We start from the raw sequence: 23,325 nt of genomic DNA on the forward strand, positions 1-23,325 counted from the left end.
AAAAGTTACAAGTTTGTACTTTCGTGTAGACGACAGTCTACAAGTTTAGAAAACGTGTAGAAACTTTGTCGTCACAAAAACTGATGACGTAATACGCGAAGAATTTAGATGATTCCCCTAGTACACGTACACGTACCCGTACACGTTTGAATTCTCAACCTCTCTAATATTGCAAATCTTATATACATTTGGCTTTCATGGGAAACGAGAACAATTTATTTGAATTTTTCCAGTTCTATTCATTGACCAATTGGGGCCTTAAAGGGGCAACAAGATGACTGTGCAATTATGTAAAAAGGCAATATCATATAATGGGCACAAATATATTACAAGATGGAAAGAGTTGATTTATTGTAAGGATGCAGATATAAACATTTGCACATGCATAGAGTACCATTAGAACAGTTGGTTCCTATTTAAGAAAATTTAGTTTGAAATGGTGTTTCCGAATTGAATATGAAACGTAACATTCCTCAGTGTAGGGAGGGGCTCTGATTTTTTCACACTTATCGCTGTTAGTAATGTAATATTGATAGCTCACGTGAATAAAAGACTTTGATAAGGTTTTAAAAGTACAGTTTATAGAAAAAAAACCCACTTTTTTAAAGTTTTAAAATGGGTGTGTGCACTTATGATTAATACATCAACATTTCACTTCAAACTGTGTATTGTAAATATTATTAAAATCTCAGGAGAGACAATTTATTGGAAATTATTCCAAAAATAGCTAGTTTCCTCTTGAAACGATGTACACTGTACATTGATTAGTCATTCTGACAATTCATATCACATCGATGTTGTGTGTTATTTTTAACCTCAAAAGACGAAGCAGATGAATATTGGTTCGATAGTAAAGTATTACATATTGAAATGAAAGCAAGAAAACGCGAAATTTCATGCTATAGTCAATGGGACTCAAGAAAAAAAATAGTCAAAAATTTTTGTTGGGATTAAACATCAGCTTAAAAATCTTAATCTTTCCAGTGAACAGTGGTGAAACTCATCTTTAATCTTAATACTATAAGCACTGAGTCATTCAAGCCACAACAATCAAAGTTCATCGCTTAAAAGCCTATGTTGATTAAAATCGATATTTCAAAAATGTTTTGACAATAATCTTGTGCGAAAACCTACTCATAATAAACGGTATCAATGTTCTTAAAATGGCGCTTTTGAGAAATTTTTGAGAAATGCGTTTTGTGAAATTTTGACCTACGTTGCATTTTGCGAAAAACTACTCATAAAAAATGGTATCAATGTTCTTAAAATGACGCTTTTGAGAAATTAAGTATGCATACTAGGAACTGTCCAAGACGTATTTATCAATCAACATCGTTAATAGCTAATTTATTTTATTTTATAGACATTTTTCTTGGTTCTTCCCTTTTCTACTTTCTTATTCTCGTCCTTATTTTGGCATCCATATGGTTTTTTTTTTTCATTTAAAAAAGAAATCTATTGTGTTAAATTAACACTGTTAATAAAAGTCCAAAATTTATCTTGAAATAATTTGTAAGAAGACATTAGAAGTGTGAATTAAATATTTAATGTCTGCATCTATATAGTTAGGGGTCAGCATTTACAATTATTATTCTTTTATATAATATATAGATAACGTGACAATATGTGTACACAAGAATTTTTTAAAGACGTTTACATTTGGTTATATTTGCTCAATAAAATTTTTACGGTAGTTAAGTAGATTATTAGGAGACCTTTTCATTTAATATTATTACATTTATTTGATAACATATAAATTAAATGAGTTTTGTCACTATATACTGCAATACAAATATTAAACAAAGAAGAGGGAAGAAGTGAAAAAAAAACAAACAGAGCGGGACTCTTACAAAACGCGGATTTAAGAATATTCGGAAATCGGTCGGGCAACTGTGATTTTATAATAATCAAATGTCCATTTTTTTTTCAAACTAGTATTTATAAAGTTCCGTGATTATCACCATGCACGATTAATAAAATCGACCGTGATATGTTGAGGCGGGGGGTTACGATCCCTTCTAGTTGAACTTACAGGGGAACCTCGGCCACCTTAACACTGGGGGTGTTGGCACAATGTTACCATTAACGTTTGAATTGTATTGTGGGTTAGGTGGTGTTACAATTGTTTACACCTTGAATTCTTTATTTTGGTATATATATAAAAATGAAAATCTAATAATCATCGACTTCCAGTGCTTATTTTGATCCTGAGATGCAAATTAATCCATGGAGTCCTATACCCCCTCCTCCCCTCACAATACATATTCATATTCACGTATGGTAATTGTTATTACAGCATTCGTGAAGTATGCTAGAAAATATACACTGATTCCGTTATCGATATGAAGATAATCCACAAGATAAACATACCCCCCCCCTAGAAGAATCAGAGGCATAAATAACATATTATTTATGTCTCTGGAAGAACAAAGGTTTTCTTTTCTTTATAAAATTACCAATTGCTATAGGCAAATATTGACACTAACTTGTGAATCTTTATTTAATATTTTAATTGAATATCTTGCGGATATAATGATTAAATACGAAAATTGGCTAAGGTATGAATTTCCAACCCGGGGATTTAACACCATCAGGGATTAAAAACACAAGGTCGCAACTCGCGCGTGGCGACAGCTGTTACTTAAGCAACTGGCAGGTGACAAAGCCAAGCGTCCTTTATCTGGAGGGGGGCTTTTTATAAACCGTCCCACGATAACAAAGGGGTAGCTCTATGTGTACACCCCACGGTAGAGCGTCTAGCAATCATTTAGTCTACGCCTCAATGTCAACATGACCAGAATTCGGCGCTCCAACAGAATATACAACGAAAGAAGGGTCAATCTTGTAGATGCTGAGAGAAGATTTCGGCGCTCGTGTGAACAAATTGTGATGTTGAACCGTGCCCTGACCTCCCTACAGAAGAGGTACGACAACGCAAAACGGAGGAACGTCCGGTCCTTCCGCTACCATCTCCGCCTACGTCTAGCCGTCATAGAAGGCATGAGAAACGTGTACTATGACTATGCCCACGAGAAAGCCAAGCAAGTAGCCGAGTTGCGGAGAGAACTGTTCGGAGAGATCGTAGAAATCGTGTCTGAAGAGAGCTGAGCTAAAGAGGTGTTAGCAAAATCGCAAAGAAATCCCGGTGTTACAAATGGTACATAGGATTACCGAAATGCCCGTGATGTCGTGTAAATCCATGTTCTTCAAAGACCGTTAGATGCGATGGGTTTTGTGAAATCTGGACCTACGTTGCATTTTTTGCTTGGGCTGCCGCACTTCTACATGTCGTATGTGTATGACTGTGTTCAAAGCGAATACTACCGGTATATTTCAAGGAATGTTAATTCAGCTCCTAGTGCTAAATTGTGTTTCACTGGGCATTCCCTATGTATACCAGAATTCACTGAATCATTCGATGACTTATGAGTTGAACTGAACTCTGTAATTAATGTGATCTTGTTTATATAAGTCAAAAAAGCTGTAATAACAAAAAAAAATTCTAGTCAATACTTTTAATACACAAGTTGAATGCTTATTCTCAATAAATTGATTTATACACAATTTTAATAGTTTTTCGAATAGTCTTCATTACTTGGAATATCGGCATTCCTTCGGGTAATTTGCTCGAAGTAAGCTCCCTGTGACCTTGTATAGTATTTCTTTGACAGCTCCTCTCCATAAAATAAATTTGTATGAGCAAACAATTCATATCCATGAGGCATTATTCCACGTTTCTTGACATCGTGGAAGATGGGTAACCCAAACAGGGTTCCAAACTCCCAGTCTGGATTATCCTTCATCAGGTCCTCCTCCAACTCACAGTTCTGACGAAACAACTTGAGGACCCTGGAAGACAGAAAGTCAATTAATTCTCGGCCTGCCACAATCATTTAGAGGATTGGTATTAATGAACATAAATAGCATTCACCAAAGTTGCAACAATGACAATGAAGAGGAACTGCAAATTAACAATGAAAGCTATTCCCTATTTTATTTTTACAGAGAAATACATATAACTGACCAACTCTGTTTTCATTTTGGTATAATAGCTACCTACTTTAATTTGTAGTTTGGTAACTGCATTTAGTTGACAAATTCTGTTTTCATTTTGGTATTCTATCTACCTTCTTCAAATGAAAGTGTTTGATACATAGTATGTATTACATACATTTAGATCTTTGACTAGAGGTACTATGAACAAGCTAACAAATGATACCCCATGCTAAGAAAATATGCAAATACTAAAGTATTTCCCTATTGATATGTAATGGTAAAACCCTCTTTTTCTTCCAGTGACCTTGAACTTGAAGAAATGACTATAGCTCAAGGTCAGGCTATATTTTCTGGTTACAGACAATTTCATTTTCCATAACAAAAAATGGCCTTGATGAGAATTATGTATTTTTTAAACGATGATTTTGAACTTGCACAAATGACATCATGATCATGACAAACCCTCAGACCACAAGCAATCTTTGTGTGAATTAGGAACTTCCAATGTTTTGCCATAACAGATCAAAAAAATTATGCATTTTTCTTTACAGTGACATTAAACTTGCCCAAATGACCTTGGGCCAAGATCAGAACACAACCTCAGGTCATAAGCAATCTTTTTGTAAAGTACAGAGTAGGAACTTCCAATGTTTTGCAATAACAAAGATATGGACTTGATATTATTGCACAGTGTCAGATGGACAAGGGAATTCTATATCCTATATACCCCCCCCCCCCCCCAACCCCCAAGAAAAAAAAACATTGTTTGCATGGTGAATAACAAAGTAAACACATGAAAACTTAGCAGAAAAACATACAAACAGATTAATAACTTATGAAGTAGAATATTGACATAACTAGGTTTTGTGTATATTCAGTTTTTAAAACATTTAAAAAACTAAACATGCTAAACTTTTCACTAAACCATGAGTGCTGATATTAGAAGTCCTGGGACAAAATACGAGAACCCATTTTGTTTAAAGTCAAACAATTTTGTTTCTAGACAAAAGAAAGATCACATAAACTGTTTAACACCCATTATGTTTATGGATATAAACCTTTAAAATTGCAGTTCAATAGATATTTTGGTTGTGTTAGTTGAGGGTCTGTTACACCCCCCCCCCCCCTTTCTGTAAACCATATTAAAATGGTAGTCTACAATTTTATGCTTAAAACTAACTACACCTGATACCCCTTTTCAAACTTTCAAAATAACTGTTTCATGCTAATTCATTGCATTTACACTTACATTCTATCCTTTTCTGCCATCAACAAAGGTTCTAATGCGATGTTTGCCTCTGTATTTTCTAGTTGATGCATTCTGTAAAATAAGATACACAGATGTGAGGTAATGCTACAGAGGGTGGAATATATTCTGTATATGGAGAAATATTTGCCCCGTTTTATCGCTCCCCCCTTTAGACCTCATTGTCAGTGGGCAAATCAATACTGTGTTATCAATTTAATAGAGAGAGTATCTATTATATACCGGTAGACAAAAGTGTAAAATAGAGAAAAAAAATGTGGTGTGAAAATAACCCTGTATACAGTAAAATGTTAGTTCAAGTACATTATTATAATACTGATTACTTTATTTTAAAGGAATTTTTATACAGCAATTATTGAACTTCAGACCATGCAAATGTTTTTTTGACCACACAGGACATTCAGTCCTGTGTAATCAAAAAACACACAGGACTGATTGACCAAGAATAAGATATATTTCATTTGTAAAATTTCAAAAGCCTACATTTTTCTATTCCTCTTTTATATCAGTTATACTGAGCTACAATACGTCACACATGTAACATCAGAGAGGCTCAATGGTACGTAACATTCTCTTATCAAAGAGACAAAGAATTGTTTAAACATGATTTTTTTAAAGCCCAAAAATTTTCCCTGTTTTTTGTTTATTGATCAAAGCAATTTTCCAAAAGGTGTAATACAAAATATTTACAAGAATGCCAAAAAGCATTATCATGTAATGAAAACTAAAGTCGGTCATTGAAGTTTTTTTAAAATATATTTATTTGTCAACTTTATTACCAGGTAAGCAGGAATAAGGGATGCATGATTATTATACCCCGCTGCGAAGGAGGATTTTATACCCCCGCTCCGAAGGAGTAGGGGGTATACTGTTTTACCCTTGTACATCTGTCTGTCTGTACCCAACAAAAATTTGGGTTGCATTTTTTTCAGCAACTATTTATTGCAGATGCTTGAAATTTTAACACATTATTGGTTTAGGCATGCAATATAATTGGATATATTTTTGTATTAATCAGAGGTCAACTTCCTGTTAAATGATGACTTTGTTTATTTTTAGCCTAAATTTACAAACAAATTTTCGTCAAAGATTTCTCAGCGATTATTTAATGCAGATGCTTGAAATCTTAACACACTATTTGTGTAGGTATGCCATATCGTGGAATCTATTTTTGTAGTAATCAGATTCCAACTTGCTGTTAATTGTCAACTTTGCCTATTCACATCAGAGCGGGGGTATTACTAGTGAACATTGGCTCACAGATATCTTGTTTTGCATGAGGTTTCAGTCTATGCAAAAGACATCAGACCATCGAACATGACCAATGTGCAGTGCTTCTGGTCTAATGCCTCATTTTTTACACATGACTGGAATGTCCGAGAGTGTAGTAAAATAACTTGAGCTTTGATCTCAATCAGACAATAGATGCTGGCCAGAATTTACTCAGTCGTGAAAATATGACAAATCAATATCTGGTTGCAAAATCAAATTTCTCGTTCTAACAAAATTTGGTTCACTGGAGTTATTTTTCTTAATTTTTGAAATAAATAGCAAAATTTTGTGCATTTTGATATCTTGTGAAAACCCCTTTTATGAACCTTATGGCATGGTAGAATTTAGTTTTTCTAACATATATGGTAAAAAATTATATCACTAATCACATATTACAGTTAGAGGAAAATTTCTTCAACCATAGTATTTTTATAACCTGTTTAGAAGTACAGACGATTGTTAAATCTCAAATATTCCTATAATAAATGAACCTGTATTTTGAGATGGCCCCTTAAAAGATCAAGACTGAACATATGTGTTTAAAAAGTAATAAGTTTTTCTATTGTATTTTTTTTAAGCAAGAAAACCCCTAGTCGGCCTCTTTAACTTAGTTTAATTTACATATTTACTCTTTAGGCAAATTTATCATTTCATGCAAATTTCTTGGCACTATTTAATTTATCCAATTTCACCAATAAACCAGGTAAATTTTTGGTGCAAGCAGAATTAGTTTGTAACATACAAATACCAACCCACCTGTTGTATCTCTTTGTTTCAGATATCAACCACCAACAATATGCAGTAAAAGGTATAAAGCCACCAAGGATGTATTTACCTGAAAATTAGAAGTCTATTTTGAGTATAAATAACATTTCATTTCAGTTTCATACACAATTATTTTTTCCTACACATATCATTCATACAAAAGTAGACATCAATGTTGCATTATTTTACACAATGTGCTGCAATTTTACAGTAGCAATGTAGCTGGATCTTCCCATGTGTTCCTGCAGTATGTGCTTCACAATAAGAGATGGATTTCAAACCTGATCTCATTGACTATTGATCAAGTGATGCACATGTCATAGAGTGCAATAAATCAGACACAACAAGCAAACAATGCACATACAATTTGGAAAGAAATGCAAGAAAACTCACTTTAATAGATTCAGAGTGCAATGATTATTTTATGTCTCTTTGTTTTATAGGAGTTATCAATCATAAGAAATTCACGTTTCCAAATAAGGTTGCAAAATGAAATATGAAGTTTTCCCCTGGAACTTCGAAAAATAGAATGCATTTTAATACCATAATAATACATCATTTCCATTAACATTATGTACCAATAATCGATGACTCAAAATTTTTTCCTAGGTATTGTTGCTTAACCTTTTTAAACACCCTGTAAAATGAAGTGATGTAGTTTGTGGAAACTCTCGATCTCATGTGAATTAATTAACATTTGTCACTTTCCAAGTTCTGTGAGCATGTTAGAGAGAAAGTCTGAGGCGAGTAAAGTGATAAGATATCTGCAGCAAAATGTCCAAGGAATTTTTTGTTATAAAAGTATTTCCTCAGAATGTACATGTTGGAAAATAATATGATCAGTCCAAAATTAGTACAGCTTTTAGTGAGTCAAAAACTGCAAGTTATTTTGTGTGGGAACTAGGAACTTAACATAGCTCTACAGTATGTCAACACAAGTTTCCCGTACAGCAACATGTACATATCTCTAGCTTGTAGACAAAGAAGATTAAAATTTTTTATTGTTTATTAATTTTATAAAGTATCAATTTTACTGTCTTGATTTTTCAAATAATTACTTGTTGGTCTACAGACCGTGCAAGCTTTTACCTCTTACATTTAGGCAAATATGACAGAAAAACTTCTAGTTTAGAAATGGAATCACTGTTATATGTGTAAAATACCAGCACTGACTGTATTCAACTTCTATTAATAAGAATTGTATACTTGCATTATCTTTGTTTATATTTTATGTTTTAAATTAAAGACACTGAAAGACTTAAACAGGCATTTATTAGTCAGCCAGCAGAGAAACTTTTAATTATTAAATAATGCCTTCTGTAGTTTTTCATTTTTAGAAGAAATCATACAGTCTGTGTTATAGAAATCTGAACAAGGTATGTGAAGATTGTGGGTCATCCTCAGTCTCAATACTATAATAGTAGAAAGGCTGTCTATGCATGTGCATGCTGTGTATCTACAGCCATGGTTTGAATCTCTCTGGCCGGTCGTCGATCTGATTGGAAAAAATCATAAACAATAACCATGGTTTCTGATGAGGCAACCTGAGATACAGGCAGCAATCAATGATTATGAAGAGTTACAACAACATTTGCTTGAAATGATTCATTGAGGATAAGTCGATGTGCAATTAATATGTACATTGCTACTTGCCTCTTTATACCAACAGTTAAAATAAGCGTGTAAACCAAATGTACACCAACAGACTGCAGACCAATGCATTTTGGAGACTATATTTCAATATCTAGAGACAATCCTGAATCTTATTGATTCACTTTTTGTTATAAAAATAAATATACAAATATCTGACTTTCTAAGCTTTTTAAAAAGCTAATTTTGTGTCCTGTTCATATTACAATAACATGTACATACTACCTGACTTCAGAATACAGCTACAGTGCCCTTTTCCACTTGCTACAGTACTGAACCCTAACTTACCCTTAATTCGTTTGAATATCTTCCTACTATAATCTACTGGACCATACCCCCCTTTGGGGGGCATGTCTTGTTTATATTTAGGTCCTGCAGCTGAAGCCATGGTCAAATTGGACCAGGCCAGACAACAAGTTTTCGAAGGTCACAAAAACCGGAAGATTATATTTTCTAAAACCAACTCTCGAGTGTTATACGGAAACTTATAAAAAACGGGACTGTATAATGACCTGATATGTATAATGTCCTGATGACCTGATGGCGTGTATTTTGTAAAATACTGATTTGTGCAATGATAGAAGAACAATATTTTTACATATTCATACAGATAATACTATTTTCTCTCAGAAAAACACAAGAAATAATTTATAACTTCTTTCAAATAAATTTTTCAGAGCATATAATTTTTTCAGTGGTATAATGTCCTGATTTTTTGTATAATGACCTGATGACCTGATGGCATTTATTTTGTAAAATACTGATTTGTACAATGAAATAAGACCAACATTTTTATTTCGTTGTATAGATCATACTGTTTCCTACAAAAAAAACACAAAAGATATTTTGAAAATTCCTTTAAATTATTTTTTATTGAGCAGTTAAAAGAAACAAGGGTTATAATGACCTGATTTTTAATTGGTAATGACCTGGTGACCTGATAAATTTCAACAGTTTACCAAACACCATTTTTCAGCTTTATATCTGAAAAATTGTGTAAAAGATGGATCTTTATAAACTTTCGAATAATAAATTTTGTAGGATAAACTCTTTATTAATCAAGATCTGTTCATGTTTCTTTGATCATATAAATGAAATTAGGGACAATATCAAAGTTATTCGGGATAAACCCATATATTGCTATCTAAAATATATTTTTTTATGTTCTTTATTTTGTTATGATATTTTTTTTTAATATATATAAATGTTTCAATATATTATTTGTTCTGGTATTATATGTGTCAGATTATATATGATGCGTATAGTGTTTGACAGATTCATTGTACCCCTCTGTATATATTCAGTAGCCTCTATAAATGTATGGTTTACTGGGGTGTTATTCACACCTTTTTACCACAAGAACCATAATTGGGTTCCTTTGTTTTGATAGCAATTAACAGTTTACACTGCATGTACACTGTTTAAAACTTAAGTGGTCCTCTCCTTGTTACATACCTTATTTTTTTAATGTTTACATTGCCATACAGTGTATAATAAACATTATAACAATTGTGTTACAAAAACAGAAATTATTGTGTATTAAAGTAGAAGTTGAATAAGAATTAAAATAATGCAAAAATAATACGATTACATATAATTCATCTAGTACTGGTAAATCAGTTTCCACACTTTTGGATGAGGAATGTATGAATTCCTCAGAATATTTTTACAAACTAAGATTTATCATCTCAAAGTATTACATGTGAGTGTATATGAATTATATTTTTTTAAATCAACAATAAAAGATTGATTCTCTCCATTAAAGATCAAGGTATTTACCGATTTTTCTTATTGTGTGTATTTTTCAGTTTTACTTATAAATTTTTCTAAGTTTAGTAACTTACAGAGAAAACATATACAATGTATTTAGGCTTACATTTCAATCTAAAATCAAAAAGATATACTATACTGACTTTAATTTTGAATATATATAGCCTATAATACCTACGTTCAACTTACCCCCCCCCCCCCCCAAAAAAAAAGGAAAATGAGAAGTAGACAAATCACATTTCATATAATCTTCACACTCATTTAATTCTATATTAAGAAAATGTGGTATTTAAGTATTTTCTAAAAATTCAGCTGTTTCAGAGAGAGAGAGAGAGAGAGAGAGAGAGAGAGAGAGAGAGAGAGAGAGAGAGAGAGAGAGAGAGAACAGTCTTAATAACCAAGAATTTAAAAAAAATCTTAATGAGATTATTTGTATGTATCATTGAAATGTTTTCTTCGTTCTTAAATTGTCAGAATTATAGGATCCGGTTCATTATCTACTTGATCAGGTCAATCAGGCCATCCTGAAACAGGACATTATACCCCGTGTTTTAGATCAAAGTGATTTTTGGAAAAAGTATCCATTTATATTTGTTCAAACTTCAGAATTTTCATTTAGATGATCATATCAAACGATGTCAATATAAATAATGAAGCCTAAAGCTGAAAATTTATAGCTATGGCCTTTTAAAAATCATCAGGTCATTATACAAAAAAATCAGGACATTATACCCCTAAAAAAAATTATTTGCTCTGTAAAAATAATTTGAAAGAAGTTATAAATTATTTCTTGTGTTTTTCTGAGAGAAAATAGTATTATCTGTATAAATATGTAAAAATATTGTTCTTATATCATTGCACAAATCAATATTTTACAAAATACACGCCATCAGGTCATCAGGACATTATACATATCAGGTCATTATACAGTTCCATAAAAAACGGATATTTTTAAAAATCTGCTTTAAAAATATTTTAAAGAGATTAGTATTATTGCAGTTGGCGCTTAAAATAAAAATTGCCACCAAAATAATATATAACGGTTAAACTTCAAGGTGAGCCAAAGCCGGAAATTCTACAAATGTTTGTTTAACTCTACATTTACCTTGTGCAATAAATTTCCTATGTGATTTTAATCTAAGAAAAATCCTTCTTACAGGGTACTATGACAGTAATGACTGTGTGCAACTTACATTGTAAAATCTGAAGCTTAAGGTAAGAGTGGTAAGAGTTAGTCGTTATGATAAGTGAAATTGAAAGTACTAGCAGTTATGTGTAAAGTCGATCTCGTGACAATGCGGACCGTAGGTGACCTTCCATGTGCTTATAGTCCTAGTACTCTTACACGTGCTCCATGGTATGCATCATGTCGTTGTTTGTAAATAATCAAATGAACCACATTTACTAATCATGTACACCACTTCTTTACTGATGCCAGAAATTGTGAACTTTTCACAACTCATCAGAGATTAAAATGATGCAACAATACCACAAAGGAAATACCCCACACAGGGGATTAGAGAAAGAACCGAAATAAAAGTAACTACCTTGGAGGAAATATAGAAAGGGAGGGCGATTTTAAATACCACCTCTTTTAAATTGTTATGCCCAACCTGCTCCAATTATAAATAAAAGAGGAAATATAGAGAAGGAAGATGATTTTAAATACCACCTCTTTTTAAGTGTTACACCCAACTTGCTCCAATTATTGATGAGTCTTCTTTAAGAACTGACAGTCTGTTTGTCTACATAAACAAACTTGCTCTAGTTCTCACATAAACATCCAAAATTGATGACTCCCTGACTTCTCTCGAGACCAAACAAGCAACAGAGATTCCCATCGCACACTTTTGTTTTCTGCAGACTCGAAGAAATTGTCGATTTAGATAAGAAATTTGCTAATGAATCGAAAAAGTGTCCTTCCTTGTTATTTTTCCTCCAATGTACCTACTTTTTGTAATGGTCCTTTTTTTCTATACCAGTCCCTGTGCATATAGGGTTTAAAAGTTGTGTGATATTTCCACCTCATTTTACTATTTGAATTTCTTAACTGGAATATGATGCATGTATGATACAGTTGTACTCCTATGGATTAATTCTGAGGATAAAAACATTCATTTGGACTTTACCTTTCTTTGCATTAATGAAAAACTAAGGAAATGTTAAAATGAACTGAATAGAAAGCTACAATATACAACACGAGGATGCACATTAATTTCGACCACCTTTAGGAAATTTTGAACTTCCACTGATCAGTTTTTGAAATGTGTTATACTGTTTTTGATTGAAGTTACTTTTGTGGAGATTGTGTATTTATATAAATCATGAAAAGATAGTTTGGTTTATATGTTGAGACATAATTAGATACATGACATATCAAAGCTGCCTAACTTTTAGTTACTGTCTTTAATCAGAAGATCAGATTAAAAGTGGTGACATGTGAATTCCCATTGTTGTTTTTCACGCATCTCTTATATATATACACCAGTATCTGCATGTACTTACAGTAATTAAAGCCTGGTTATATACTGGTATGCTGCAGAGTCATTTTCAGTCCCTTTAGCTTTAAAATGTATAAATGGATTGGGTTGCCATCATAGTCATATAGATAAAGCCATATTTTACTGTGCTACGGTACAATTAATCAAAACTGCCTGCTGTATGATTTTACTTTCAATGTATAATTGAAAACAAAATAGTATATTGCTATTGTTGATTGGGGTAAGAGCATTTGAAAGACTGTGATAAAAAGATGTGACGTGCTGACATTTCTTCTGTGTAGGATGAGAATACTCGGATTGTTTCTGACATCTCCAAAGCACTTCATATCCTATCAGACATTTAGCACAAGACATTTCCAAACACTAGTCTCATCAACATGGTTAAGAAACCAACTGGCAGCATCGAGAGAACTCAGCTCCCAACTGAGAGTGCTGGATGCATCATGGCAGTCAAATGGTCAAGGATATGAACAGCTATACAAACAGTGAGAATATTCTTACAAGTATTATTTTATTGGTAACGGGAAACTATGTATTCTATAGGAATAAAGTTTTTATTATTCAATTGTTACGTTTTGGTAGTAACATTATTGTTGTTTGCTTTAATAAAATATAGATGTATTGATAAATTTGAAAAAGACCTCTATCATTTTTGTTTACTTTCACAATCTTTTGATTGGGATCCCAATATTAGTTCTTTAATAATATGTTGGCTTTTATTAAAGTTCTATGAAATCTGTATGGATATGTTCTTGCCTCATTTAGAGCGCACATCCCTCATGCTTTGTATTTTGACCTGTACAAATGCTGCACTGGCACCAAAGAAATCCCCCTCAACCTCCCAGAACCCGAGTGCTGGACAAGGTACATTCAGTCACTCGGCGTGTCCTCAGACACCCATGTGGTGGTATACGATGGTCAGAACATGAGGCTCGCTCTCAGGACCTGGTGGCTTTTCAGAGTAAGTAACTCCTATGCTGCCCAACCACAGATGTAGAAGATTTTGCCATATTTGAATCAAAAATAAAACAAGGGAAAAATTTCATTGAAAAGAGTATCCAATGGTCATGAAACTTCAAAGTAAAGTTTATACCCGGTAGTAGAATTTAATTTGAAGTAAACTGCATGACAAAATACTACAATTCTTTCATTAAGTTTTTTTAAGTTTAAACCTTAATGTTACTTAAGTGTAATTTTCCTTAGCAACATTTACATATTCACTATAAGATTGATGACACAATGTAATCACGTACATTTCATTGCAATTAGTAAAGAAATTGAAATTCATTTAAAATTATTATAGATTCTTGTCTAAAGCAGGGATCTATTTTGAAACTTAATATTTATAATATATGTTGTAATTTGTATGGTGTACCAATTTTGTTTATTGCAGAGTGTGGGTATTCATTTATTCCTTTTGTTTTAGCTGTTTGGTCATGAGAATGTCTCCGTACTAGATGGAGGTTTGATTAAGTGGGCAGAAGATGGCTATGAGATAACTGTGGAGGAGCCAACAGTTAAGGTAAAAGATATTTTTACTGCTTAAGAGATGTTTCATGAACTTGTCAATAATATTTTTTGAAATTACACATATATAATGCATTTGTTTGTCAAAAAATTCATTTGCGTAGACTAAAAAGTCACTTTCAATTCTTTATATTTGCATATAAATTTGAAATTTAATTTGTTACCTTGTGAGGTAAAAAAGATATTTCTGGTATCAATTGTGAAGACATTTAATGTTAAGGATATTAAAAGTTTTCAAGCTCTTTAAAAAGATATAATATGCCTTTAGTGATATTTCTTGGGAATCTGCTGCATTTTAGTACAGATTTCAGTTTTGGATTACCCTATGATAATTTAAGTATGAGTAAAATGAGGAAAGAACTGATAAACATGAATTTTCCAATATGTAAAATGCTTTAACATTATATAATACCAATTTATTTGTAGAAACCAGGCAATTTCCAATGCAAGCTGAATAAATCCCTTATGCGTACATTTGAGGACATGCAGAAGAATGCAAAGAACGGTGCGGAGCAGGTGGTGGATGTTCGGGACAGCAAATCTTTTGAGGGAGTGGTGGGGGACTCAGCAGGGGAGAATACTCCAGGTGAAGATACAGTAATGTATCTTATAGAATGCCTTATTAGATTAGTCAAAACCAGAAGTACAGGAAGAAAACAAAATGGAAGCATGTCAACCCATCAGAGGCATATTGGTGGATCTTGCAATTTTCCTAGCTTGTAATAATTAACTTTATCCATGAAATTAACCTTTTTGAAGCATTAAAAGTGAAGTTTTAAAAGAAATCATCAATTACTGTGATAATTACATTGTCTAGAAATAAATAGTTATAATACATGATGTGAATAGGCACATAGCATACTTGTACATATTGAATTTAGCTGGGTTCGAATATTATTACCGGTATTATAGTCTGGTTAATTTATAATTTTTCCTGAAAAAATGACTATTACATTAAGCGGGGACCACTGTATGAAAATGGAAGTCAATCTTCATGGAATGCCACCCTTTTACAGGTTTATTCGACTTTATTTCTGACTATTATCTATCTATTATTGACTAAGATGAATATTGATTGAATTGTAAACGCTATAAAGATCAAATTACTGGTATACAGTTTGTCATGGATGTGAATTTGTAAGTAAGCTTAAGCCTAAAGGTTCTCAACAAAATCCAGGAATATTTAGCCACCATGAATATTACCTTAATAATTTAACAATATATTACAAAGCAAAAGAAATCCATGTGCATATATTTAATAATCAATATTTTTTTGGAATGAGCATTTATCAATTAAGTCTTCATTATTACCTGGTTCATGTAATATGAAATACAGTCAAACTTCGTTATCTCGAACTGGATGGGACTGTTTGAAAACTTTGAGATATCCGAGTATTCGAGATATCGAAGGTAAAATACTTAAAAAATTAGTGGCTGGAACTTAAAAATCACTTTGTCATATCCATTGTATTCGAGGATATTGGTGTTCAAGATATCAAAGTCCAACTGTATATTAATTTGAATTACTGGTAGTGGGGTTAAATTTTTGTAGACTGCCAATTTTTTACAGGTTAGTGTGAGCTAATTTCATGGATAATTTTTATGGAAAAAATTACTCTTAATAATTATTGAAGAAGGAAATATAAATTCCTTGGAGAGGCAAAATCCACAAAATGGATCCACCAGAAACTCTTCCACATCCTTATGATTCCACAATATGGTGATATGGAACAGCTCAAGAATTTCCATTCTATTTCAGAATCCAGGAATGGGCATATACCAGGGTCACTTAACATACCCTATAAATCGTTCTTCAATGAAAACATGACGTTCAAGTCAAAAGAGGAAATAGAAGACTGTAAGTACAGAGAGAGAGCAACAAGTATGATATATCGATACATCATAATCTGTGAAGTTTTTTTCAAATTTATGTGATTTTCAGATACATATGTATAGAATTACCGGCATGGCATAATTACATTACAATGCTATAATTGATGCTTTTGATGCATTCAAAGTGTAAATGTGAAAAAAAAATTTGATTTCATACATTTAAAAAAAAACCTAAAAATGAAGAGTTCTATGATAAGTAGGTTAATGTTTAATCACCTGTTAAAATGATTAAATCATTGTCATTGAATGCAGTAATGAAATATCTTGGGTCAGTCTAGATACAGAGAATCTTGCTAATTTAACATACATGTATGTAATAGAATGCACATTAAAGTATGAAATAAATATGTTATGATTTATGATATGTATGCCTTTTTGGACAGTGTTTGAGGATGCTGGAGTGGACATGAATAAGCCGATAGTGTCCAGTTGTTTCCTTGGACTTACTGGAGTAGCCATCAATCTTACCTCCCACATGATGGGCAAACCAGACACAGCCCTCTACTATGTAAGTCACATTGCCAGGTGCAATTAAATCAAGGTACGTGTACTTTCATGAAAAAAAATTAAGAGAGTGCACATTGAATGAATTGGATTTTTTTCTGTCCAACTATATATTTTACAGAGATGACAGAGGTTGGTATCTTATTTAAAATTAATTTGCTATGGCAATTGATCAAATCACAATACAACTTGCCTTTTTTTGTTTATTTGTTTTGAAGAGGAGGTGTTGTACTGTATATCCGTTTTCGTTACATTGGAACATTGTTGCTGCCATTTCTTATTTATATACAATTATTTACTTTACTAACTAAAGCATTTCCTGTTAATAGATCACAGGGTTTTTTTCCAATATGTCCTTAACCATTTATAGCATAGCCTGTCTGTTATGTGAAGTACAGAACATGAAAAGTTCTTGTCAGGTGCTTGAAATACATTGTTGCTTGATTACCTATAAAACTGATCAATACATATCACTGACTGGTGTGAGTTAGGTGTTTGATACCCAATCTCTTGCTGTATACAGACATGTACGGTACATAACATGCTGGCTGTGTTGCAGGAGAGAGAAATTCTGCCCTGCTATTTTTTTTTATGTAAAAAGACCTATTGGATGACTTTTCAATAATACATTCTGATAGGGCTAATTACATGTACTGTAAACTAATAATGACAATACAGATAGATGTATTTATAGAGAAGGTTTACTCATAATAGAAATTATCGGTAAGACAGCAAGTCATATGCTTTATAGTTTGTATATCTTTTTGGGCATATAGGCAGTTTAGACCAAAAGTCCAATAAACTAAGTTAGACAAAGGTCTTCTCATCATGTAGATGTAGGTAATGTAGACCGTAATTCTTCTAGATAAATCTTCTAAAAAAGTAAACTGTATAGGCCAGGACCTGCGCAGGAGCCATGAACTTAGACGAGCTCACTTTTGATCTCTGTTTCACTTTTTTGCTATAAATTACTTATGTAAATGTGAAATTGAGATCAAAGTGAGCTCGTCTAAGCTTTATGGCCCTGGGGCCTGGGGCCAATAACTTAGACTAGCTCACCTTACACTGGTCTCACTTCATGAGGGAATATACAGTGGAAAAGAGAGATCAAAAGTGAGCTCATCTAATGTTTTATGGAACCAGGTCCAGCTGTCTTTTGAATTAGACAGATAGTTTAGACAAAATGCCATCTAGAGTATGAGGGAGATAGTGAACCAAAGGACTAATGCTGACCATTGATTTGTCCTTCATAAATAATTTATCTAGCTTTTCATAAATATATTAACAGAAATAATAGTTGAAACTCCTACACATTTTGCGGCTACAAGTAGTGCTATTATATCTGGGCTTTTCATTGTGGTGTTTGTATCGTTGCTACAATGACTGGAATGATAAACAAATCTGAGATTTGAGATGGCTCCCCCCTGAGGAAAAATAATTCATTACTTATTGAGATATGAATGTACTGTTGGCTACATTCCTAGGGGAGGATATCCAATGCTAGTGAATTATTAATTCATGTGTTAGTCTGTTTATTCTTCTGTGTTACATAATGTATTTTACACCTAAACAGATGATTCACAAGTTACTTGTACCAGAGATATTATGTGGGAGGAAGATAATAACAAGATTCAGGAAAGTTAGGGCACCTTATCGTATGATACCGGTTGAAATTAGTTTTGAGGCTGTGTGAAGCAATTTTATACATTAACATGACATGCCAATGCACACATTTCACTTACAAAAAAACAAAAAAACGTATGTACAGGTAAGTGGTAATGAATTAAAAAGTACTTCACAGTTTTATTGCTTATTAAAGTGGCTTGACACACCCTGACCAAACCATCTTTGACATGTATTTTTGGGAGTTGATTTTATTCAACTCTCGTATGCAGTTACTCTGACAAACCGAAAGTAAAACAGTGTTTGGACCAAAGCACAAATCATGGCCGCTGACAAGACTTAGTTCTTGAAAATAACTTATAAATTAGATAAAATGTATGCTGAAGCATTGTTATTTATAAATACTTTGAAAATAGTCAGATTTTAAATGGTACGAACAATTTAGATATTTTTTGTAGTCATATGTATTCTTACGCCAGAGTTCAATATAGTCTCGTTCAACCCAACGCTCGGCTGTCTCCGTAAATCTCCGACAAGCAGAGAGTCTCTCTTGCTTGTCGGAGATTAACGGCGACAGTCGGGCGTTGGGTTGAACGGGACTAGATTTTAATAGTGCTTGGATCCATAAATTTTCCAGAAATATTTTTATCACTGATACATAGTTTGATTGAATTAATTCTATTTTTAATTATTACTTAACATGATTCATATGGGGTTTTATCAACATTCTTGTGTCAAAAAAGTCCAAAAATTCATATTATAAAAATGTGCATAATTCAAATACAGATTAGAAACTACTTGTACTTGTAATGCAAAATACATGTAACATATCATTGATTTTAAAATAAATAAACTTCGATAAAATCAACTCCCGTCAGTTCTTCGGTACTTTGTTAGATAATTACATTTTGTATCATGCATCAATTAAGTCAAAATTTTAAACTTTAAAATATCTTGTTTGTAGCCAAAAGAATTTTTACGCTTTCTCTGAAAAAATTCATATAAATTATCAAAAGTTGATATCGCTCTCTTTTTTTGTGTAGTCATATTTAAAAAAAAGATTCATTATCGATCCATCCAATTATAATTTATACAGGGAAATATTTGTCACCTTTTAATTTTCGCTTCTGTATTTTGCTCTCAGCAGTGAGGAAATTTAAGACTTGGTGAATTTAAGACATATTTTAAATAACTGTATTAATTAGAAAGATTATCTAATTTTAACTGTGTTTAAATGAATTCAAGATGGGGTGAAACTTTTTGCAAGTGAAAACAACCATGTGGAGAAAATAAAGCTGTATACAGGAAATTGTTTTGTCACACAGGAAGAAAAAAAAATAATGAGCATAAGGGCAGAACCCAAAAATTTCTAAGCTGAATAATTGCATAAACATATATGCAAATGTATAATTAGTGTCCACCATTTACCACTGGTGTCATTGTAAACAGTTTCATTGTAAATAAACCAAGTGTAATAGAAACACTGTTAGACTCCTACCCATCTTCGGTCATGATTTTTTCACATAAACAAATAGTTCCCTAATTAAAGCTTGTTGAGGAGATGACAATGTAAACTCTAAGGGAATTTAATGTATCATAAACTCTCTGTACTCTGTGTATCAGGTCATCACAAATGAAACAACCATAAAAATGGTTGTTCAATCAACTCTTATTAGAAAATGTCATTATTCATCCAGATCTATTTTGAATGTTTCAGGGTTCTTGGAATGAATGGAGACTTCGAGCAGACCCTGAAGAGTGTGAAACTGGCCCCCCTCGTCTAAAGGCGTGACCGCCAGGTTCAGATGCCATGGACAGCAAGATTGTGTGATTGAAATGTTAATCCCCTACCCGCAATAACAAAAGTAATATTCTACCCTGTCCTGTATTATTGCTCGTTAGTAATTATTTGGATGGAATAGCTAGAGCTTTGTTCATTATTTATCCATGAGGAGATCGGTGAACTTGATTTGATTGAAAATTGAAATCAGTACTGGGATGTGATTATGATGACGATTGAAATGGTGCCATTTGAAATGATTCTCCTCACATTCATGGAGATTTGTTGATTTAGATTATTAATCTGTTTGAATTATGTACATTGCAGTTTTGTTGTATCATAAAAAATAAACATATTTTAATTGCTATTTACAATCTCTTACGATTTTGGGGAGAAACCAAGATATATAGAATGCTTTATATGCATCACAAGGCAATTAAGCCCTATCCTGGAACCCCCAAGGAAAACGAAAAAGGGGCAGACCAAGAAACACCTGGCAGAGAGATTTAGAGGCAGACATAAAGAGAATGGGTAAAAACTGGATAGAGGTAGAACGATTGCACAGGATAGAGGGGCCTGGAGAAATCTTGTCAGCGGCCTATGCCCCAGAAGGGGTAGCAGGCATAAGTCAAGTCAAGTCAAGAATTAAGTCAGTGACTAACTGATTGAAATATAGGCATTGGCAATACAGTATGTCAGTTTTTTATTTTCACCCACTAGAGTCATATTCAGTAAAAACATTCATTCACATAAATTTTAAATCCTAGGATTTAATAATCTACTAAATAAATGTTCAGTTTGAATTTGATCATGCACACTTTAAGTGACAGAGGAAAATCAAAGTTAGAACTCCAAAAGAACGTATGTATGGTTAAAATATTAATTACTTCTTTTCAAACATTGTCCTCTTAAAAAATTTGAAAAGATCAAATTGATGTGGACGCATCCTCAGGTAGTGTAGATTCAATTTTGTTTAAATCATGGTTCCCGGGGGATGGGTGGAGCCACAAGGGGGGGGGGGGGGGTCGAGTTTTACATAGGAATATGTAAAGAAAATCTTTAAATAATAATCTTCTCAAAACTATTAGGCAAGAAAAGCTCAAATTGGTGTAGAAGTATCCTCAGGTTGTGTAGATTCAAGTTTTTATTTTATATCATGGGCCACAAGGGGGTGTTTAACTTTTACAGGGGAAGATATGGATAAAAATCTATTAGAAAAGCATTCAGCCAAAAAAAGCTGAAACTTGTGTGAAAGCATAGATTGTGCAGATCATGATTACCTGGAGAAAAGTTCGACCACAAAAGGGGGGGGGGGTGATCTGAAATAGGAATATATAAAAATCAAAAACAACAAAAGGGGCTTGGTAATATGTGAGTAAAAATCGGCAGTTTTTTTAACACTTTCTTGTGTAAGATCTACTGTACTGTAGTTGAATTTGTGATTATTATGCTCATTTAATCACAGTTCTGGCTATTGTTTCGCAGGTGAGCGATGTGGCCCCTGTGCCTCTTTTTTCAGCTACATGTGAAAAAATTATAATAAATGAAAGATAAGCGTTCATTCACGAATTTCTCGCAATGTATGATTATAATTGCAAAGGTTTCACGTTGTTTCGCAAAAAATTGGGAGTTTTTGATACGTAAATGAGCTCAACTGGCTTTCGTAATATCGAGCTGTGTCAGTCAGAATAAGAGGTGTGTCTGTTCCCTGAGTTTTAGTTAGAAAAAAAAGCTCTTGTCATATTTTAACTTATCTGCTGAACAGAAAATACATGTACCATATCTTTTGCAACATCTTAACTTTTTATTTTAAAGTTTTGTTTTTGTTTTGTTTTTTGGTTTTTATTTTGGGGGGGGGGGGGGTGTCTCTGGGTCTTTTACCAATGTTATGATTAAAACAAAACTTTTATCAGTATATATAGAGAATTTTGTTAATGATAACGTTTTCAAACATTCATGATAACTGAGTAAAACCTCGAGTACTTTGTTTTCAATACAAGCCTCGCTGGTAATCAAATTCAAGATCATCTAATTAGTTTTACCATCCGCCTTGCTCCTTATGAAATTGCAGTGTAGAGACTTAGCTTTGCTTTGTGTAGATCACTACGCATACTGTATCTGACAATCTTGTAACTTAATTACCACTGCCTTCCGGAACTTGGAGGTTATTGTTCATATACCTGACAAATAATAATTGATTTTTTTAGTATCCTAGCTTTTACAAAGAAAACGCCGGCAATTGTTCAGACAATTGGGTAGAACTTGTTAATGCCGAGACGTCGTCTGTTCGCTCTTTTTTGCGTGACTCAATCAGCCAGCCATTGGTACCTTATCCCGTTAGTCTTACTTCAATCAAATAGCTTTTAATTGGAATTCTGTTTAATTGCACGCAGAAAGCTGCAGGAATTGCGGGTATTACCTGGCCTTTTTTCGCGGTCGTCTGCGTCATATTTATCGGGGAACGCCGGTTTTTTCACATCTTGAAGAAAATCAAGATTTGTTTGTAAACATTAGCGAGAAGTTCCCATTAGCAACCGGTACTGTACTTCTGCCTGTATATGACTTTCAGCTCAGAATGTTGAACAAGCGTTAAGCCAAAGGAAAGTGGCATATTATGAATAATTGAAAACTATTGTTTGAAGTTTACATTGTATTATTGTGTAGTGATGATAAACTGCTACGAAACTTACTTTGTTCGGCTTCAAAGATTACACGTGGTAGATTATATGAACCAAAGAATAGAATATTTAAATCTGGAACCATTTGGTGCATTAAAA

The 23,325-nt window shown here is 32.9% G+C and overlaps 2 protein-coding genes across 2 annotated transcripts; one reads left to right on the forward strand and one right to left on the reverse strand.

The window, feature by feature from the left end:
- Positions 1–3,500: 3,500 nt before the first annotated feature.
- On the reverse strand, positions 3,501–9,400 carry LOC128179051 (NADH dehydrogenase [ubiquinone] 1 alpha subcomplex subunit 13-like). The gene is made up of 4 exons (XM_052846536.1): positions 9,239–9,400; positions 7,292–7,370; positions 5,246–5,317; positions 3,501–3,849 (listed from the first exon to the last, which is right to left on the reverse strand). Exons 1-4 carry the CDS (start codon positions 9,336–9,338, stop codon positions 3,567–3,569), a joined length of 534 nt encoding a protein of 177 aa, XP_052702496.1. The 5' UTR covers positions 9,339–9,400; the 3' UTR covers positions 3,501–3,566.
- Positions 9,401–11,795: 2,395 nt separating this feature from the next.
- On the forward strand, positions 11,796–20,915 carry LOC128179043 (thiosulfate sulfurtransferase-like). The gene is made up of 8 exons (XM_052846525.1): positions 11,796–11,935; positions 13,503–13,706; positions 13,987–14,182; positions 14,648–14,743; positions 15,175–15,334; positions 16,508–16,606; positions 17,025–17,149; positions 20,486–20,915. The coding sequence occupies exons 2-8, from the start codon at positions 13,504–13,506 to the stop codon at positions 20,558–20,560; spliced, it is 954 nt and encodes a 317-aa protein (XP_052702485.1). The 5' UTR covers positions 11,796–11,935; position 13,503; the 3' UTR covers positions 20,561–20,915.
- Positions 20,916–23,325: the final 2,410 nt, after the last annotated feature.

This window comes from Crassostrea angulata, chromosome 3 (assembly GCF_025612915.1).
Source record: "Crassostrea angulata isolate pt1a10 chromosome 3, ASM2561291v2, whole genome shotgun sequence".
In the NCBI taxonomy this organism is placed as follows: Eukaryota; Metazoa; Mollusca; class Bivalvia; order Ostreida; family Ostreidae; genus Magallana; species Magallana angulata.

Coding starts and splice junctions, on each gene's coding strand:
- LOC128179051 (XM_052846536.1), bottom strand. CDS start 9,338: ATGGCTTCAGCTGCAGGACCTAAATATAAACAAGACATGCCCCCCAAA. Junction 7,371..9,238: donor GATATTCAAACGAATTAAGG/GTAAGTTAGGGT, acceptor TCTAATTTTCAG/GTAAATACATCCTTGGTGGC. Junction 3,850..5,245: donor ATGGCAGAAAAGGATAGAAT/GTAAGTGTAAAT, acceptor TCTGTCTTCCAG/GGTCCTCAAGTTGTTTCGTC.
- LOC128179043 (XM_052846525.1), top strand. CDS start 13,504: ATGAGAATACTCGGATTGTTTCTGACATCTCCAAAGCACTTCATATCC. Junction 13,707..13,986: donor TATGAACAGCTATACAAACA/GTGAGAATATTC, acceptor TGCCTCATTTAG/AGCGCACATCCCTCATGCTT. Junction 14,744..15,174: donor TGGAGGAGCCAACAGTTAAG/GTAAAAGATATT, acceptor ATTTATTTGTAG/AAACCAGGCAATTTCCAATG.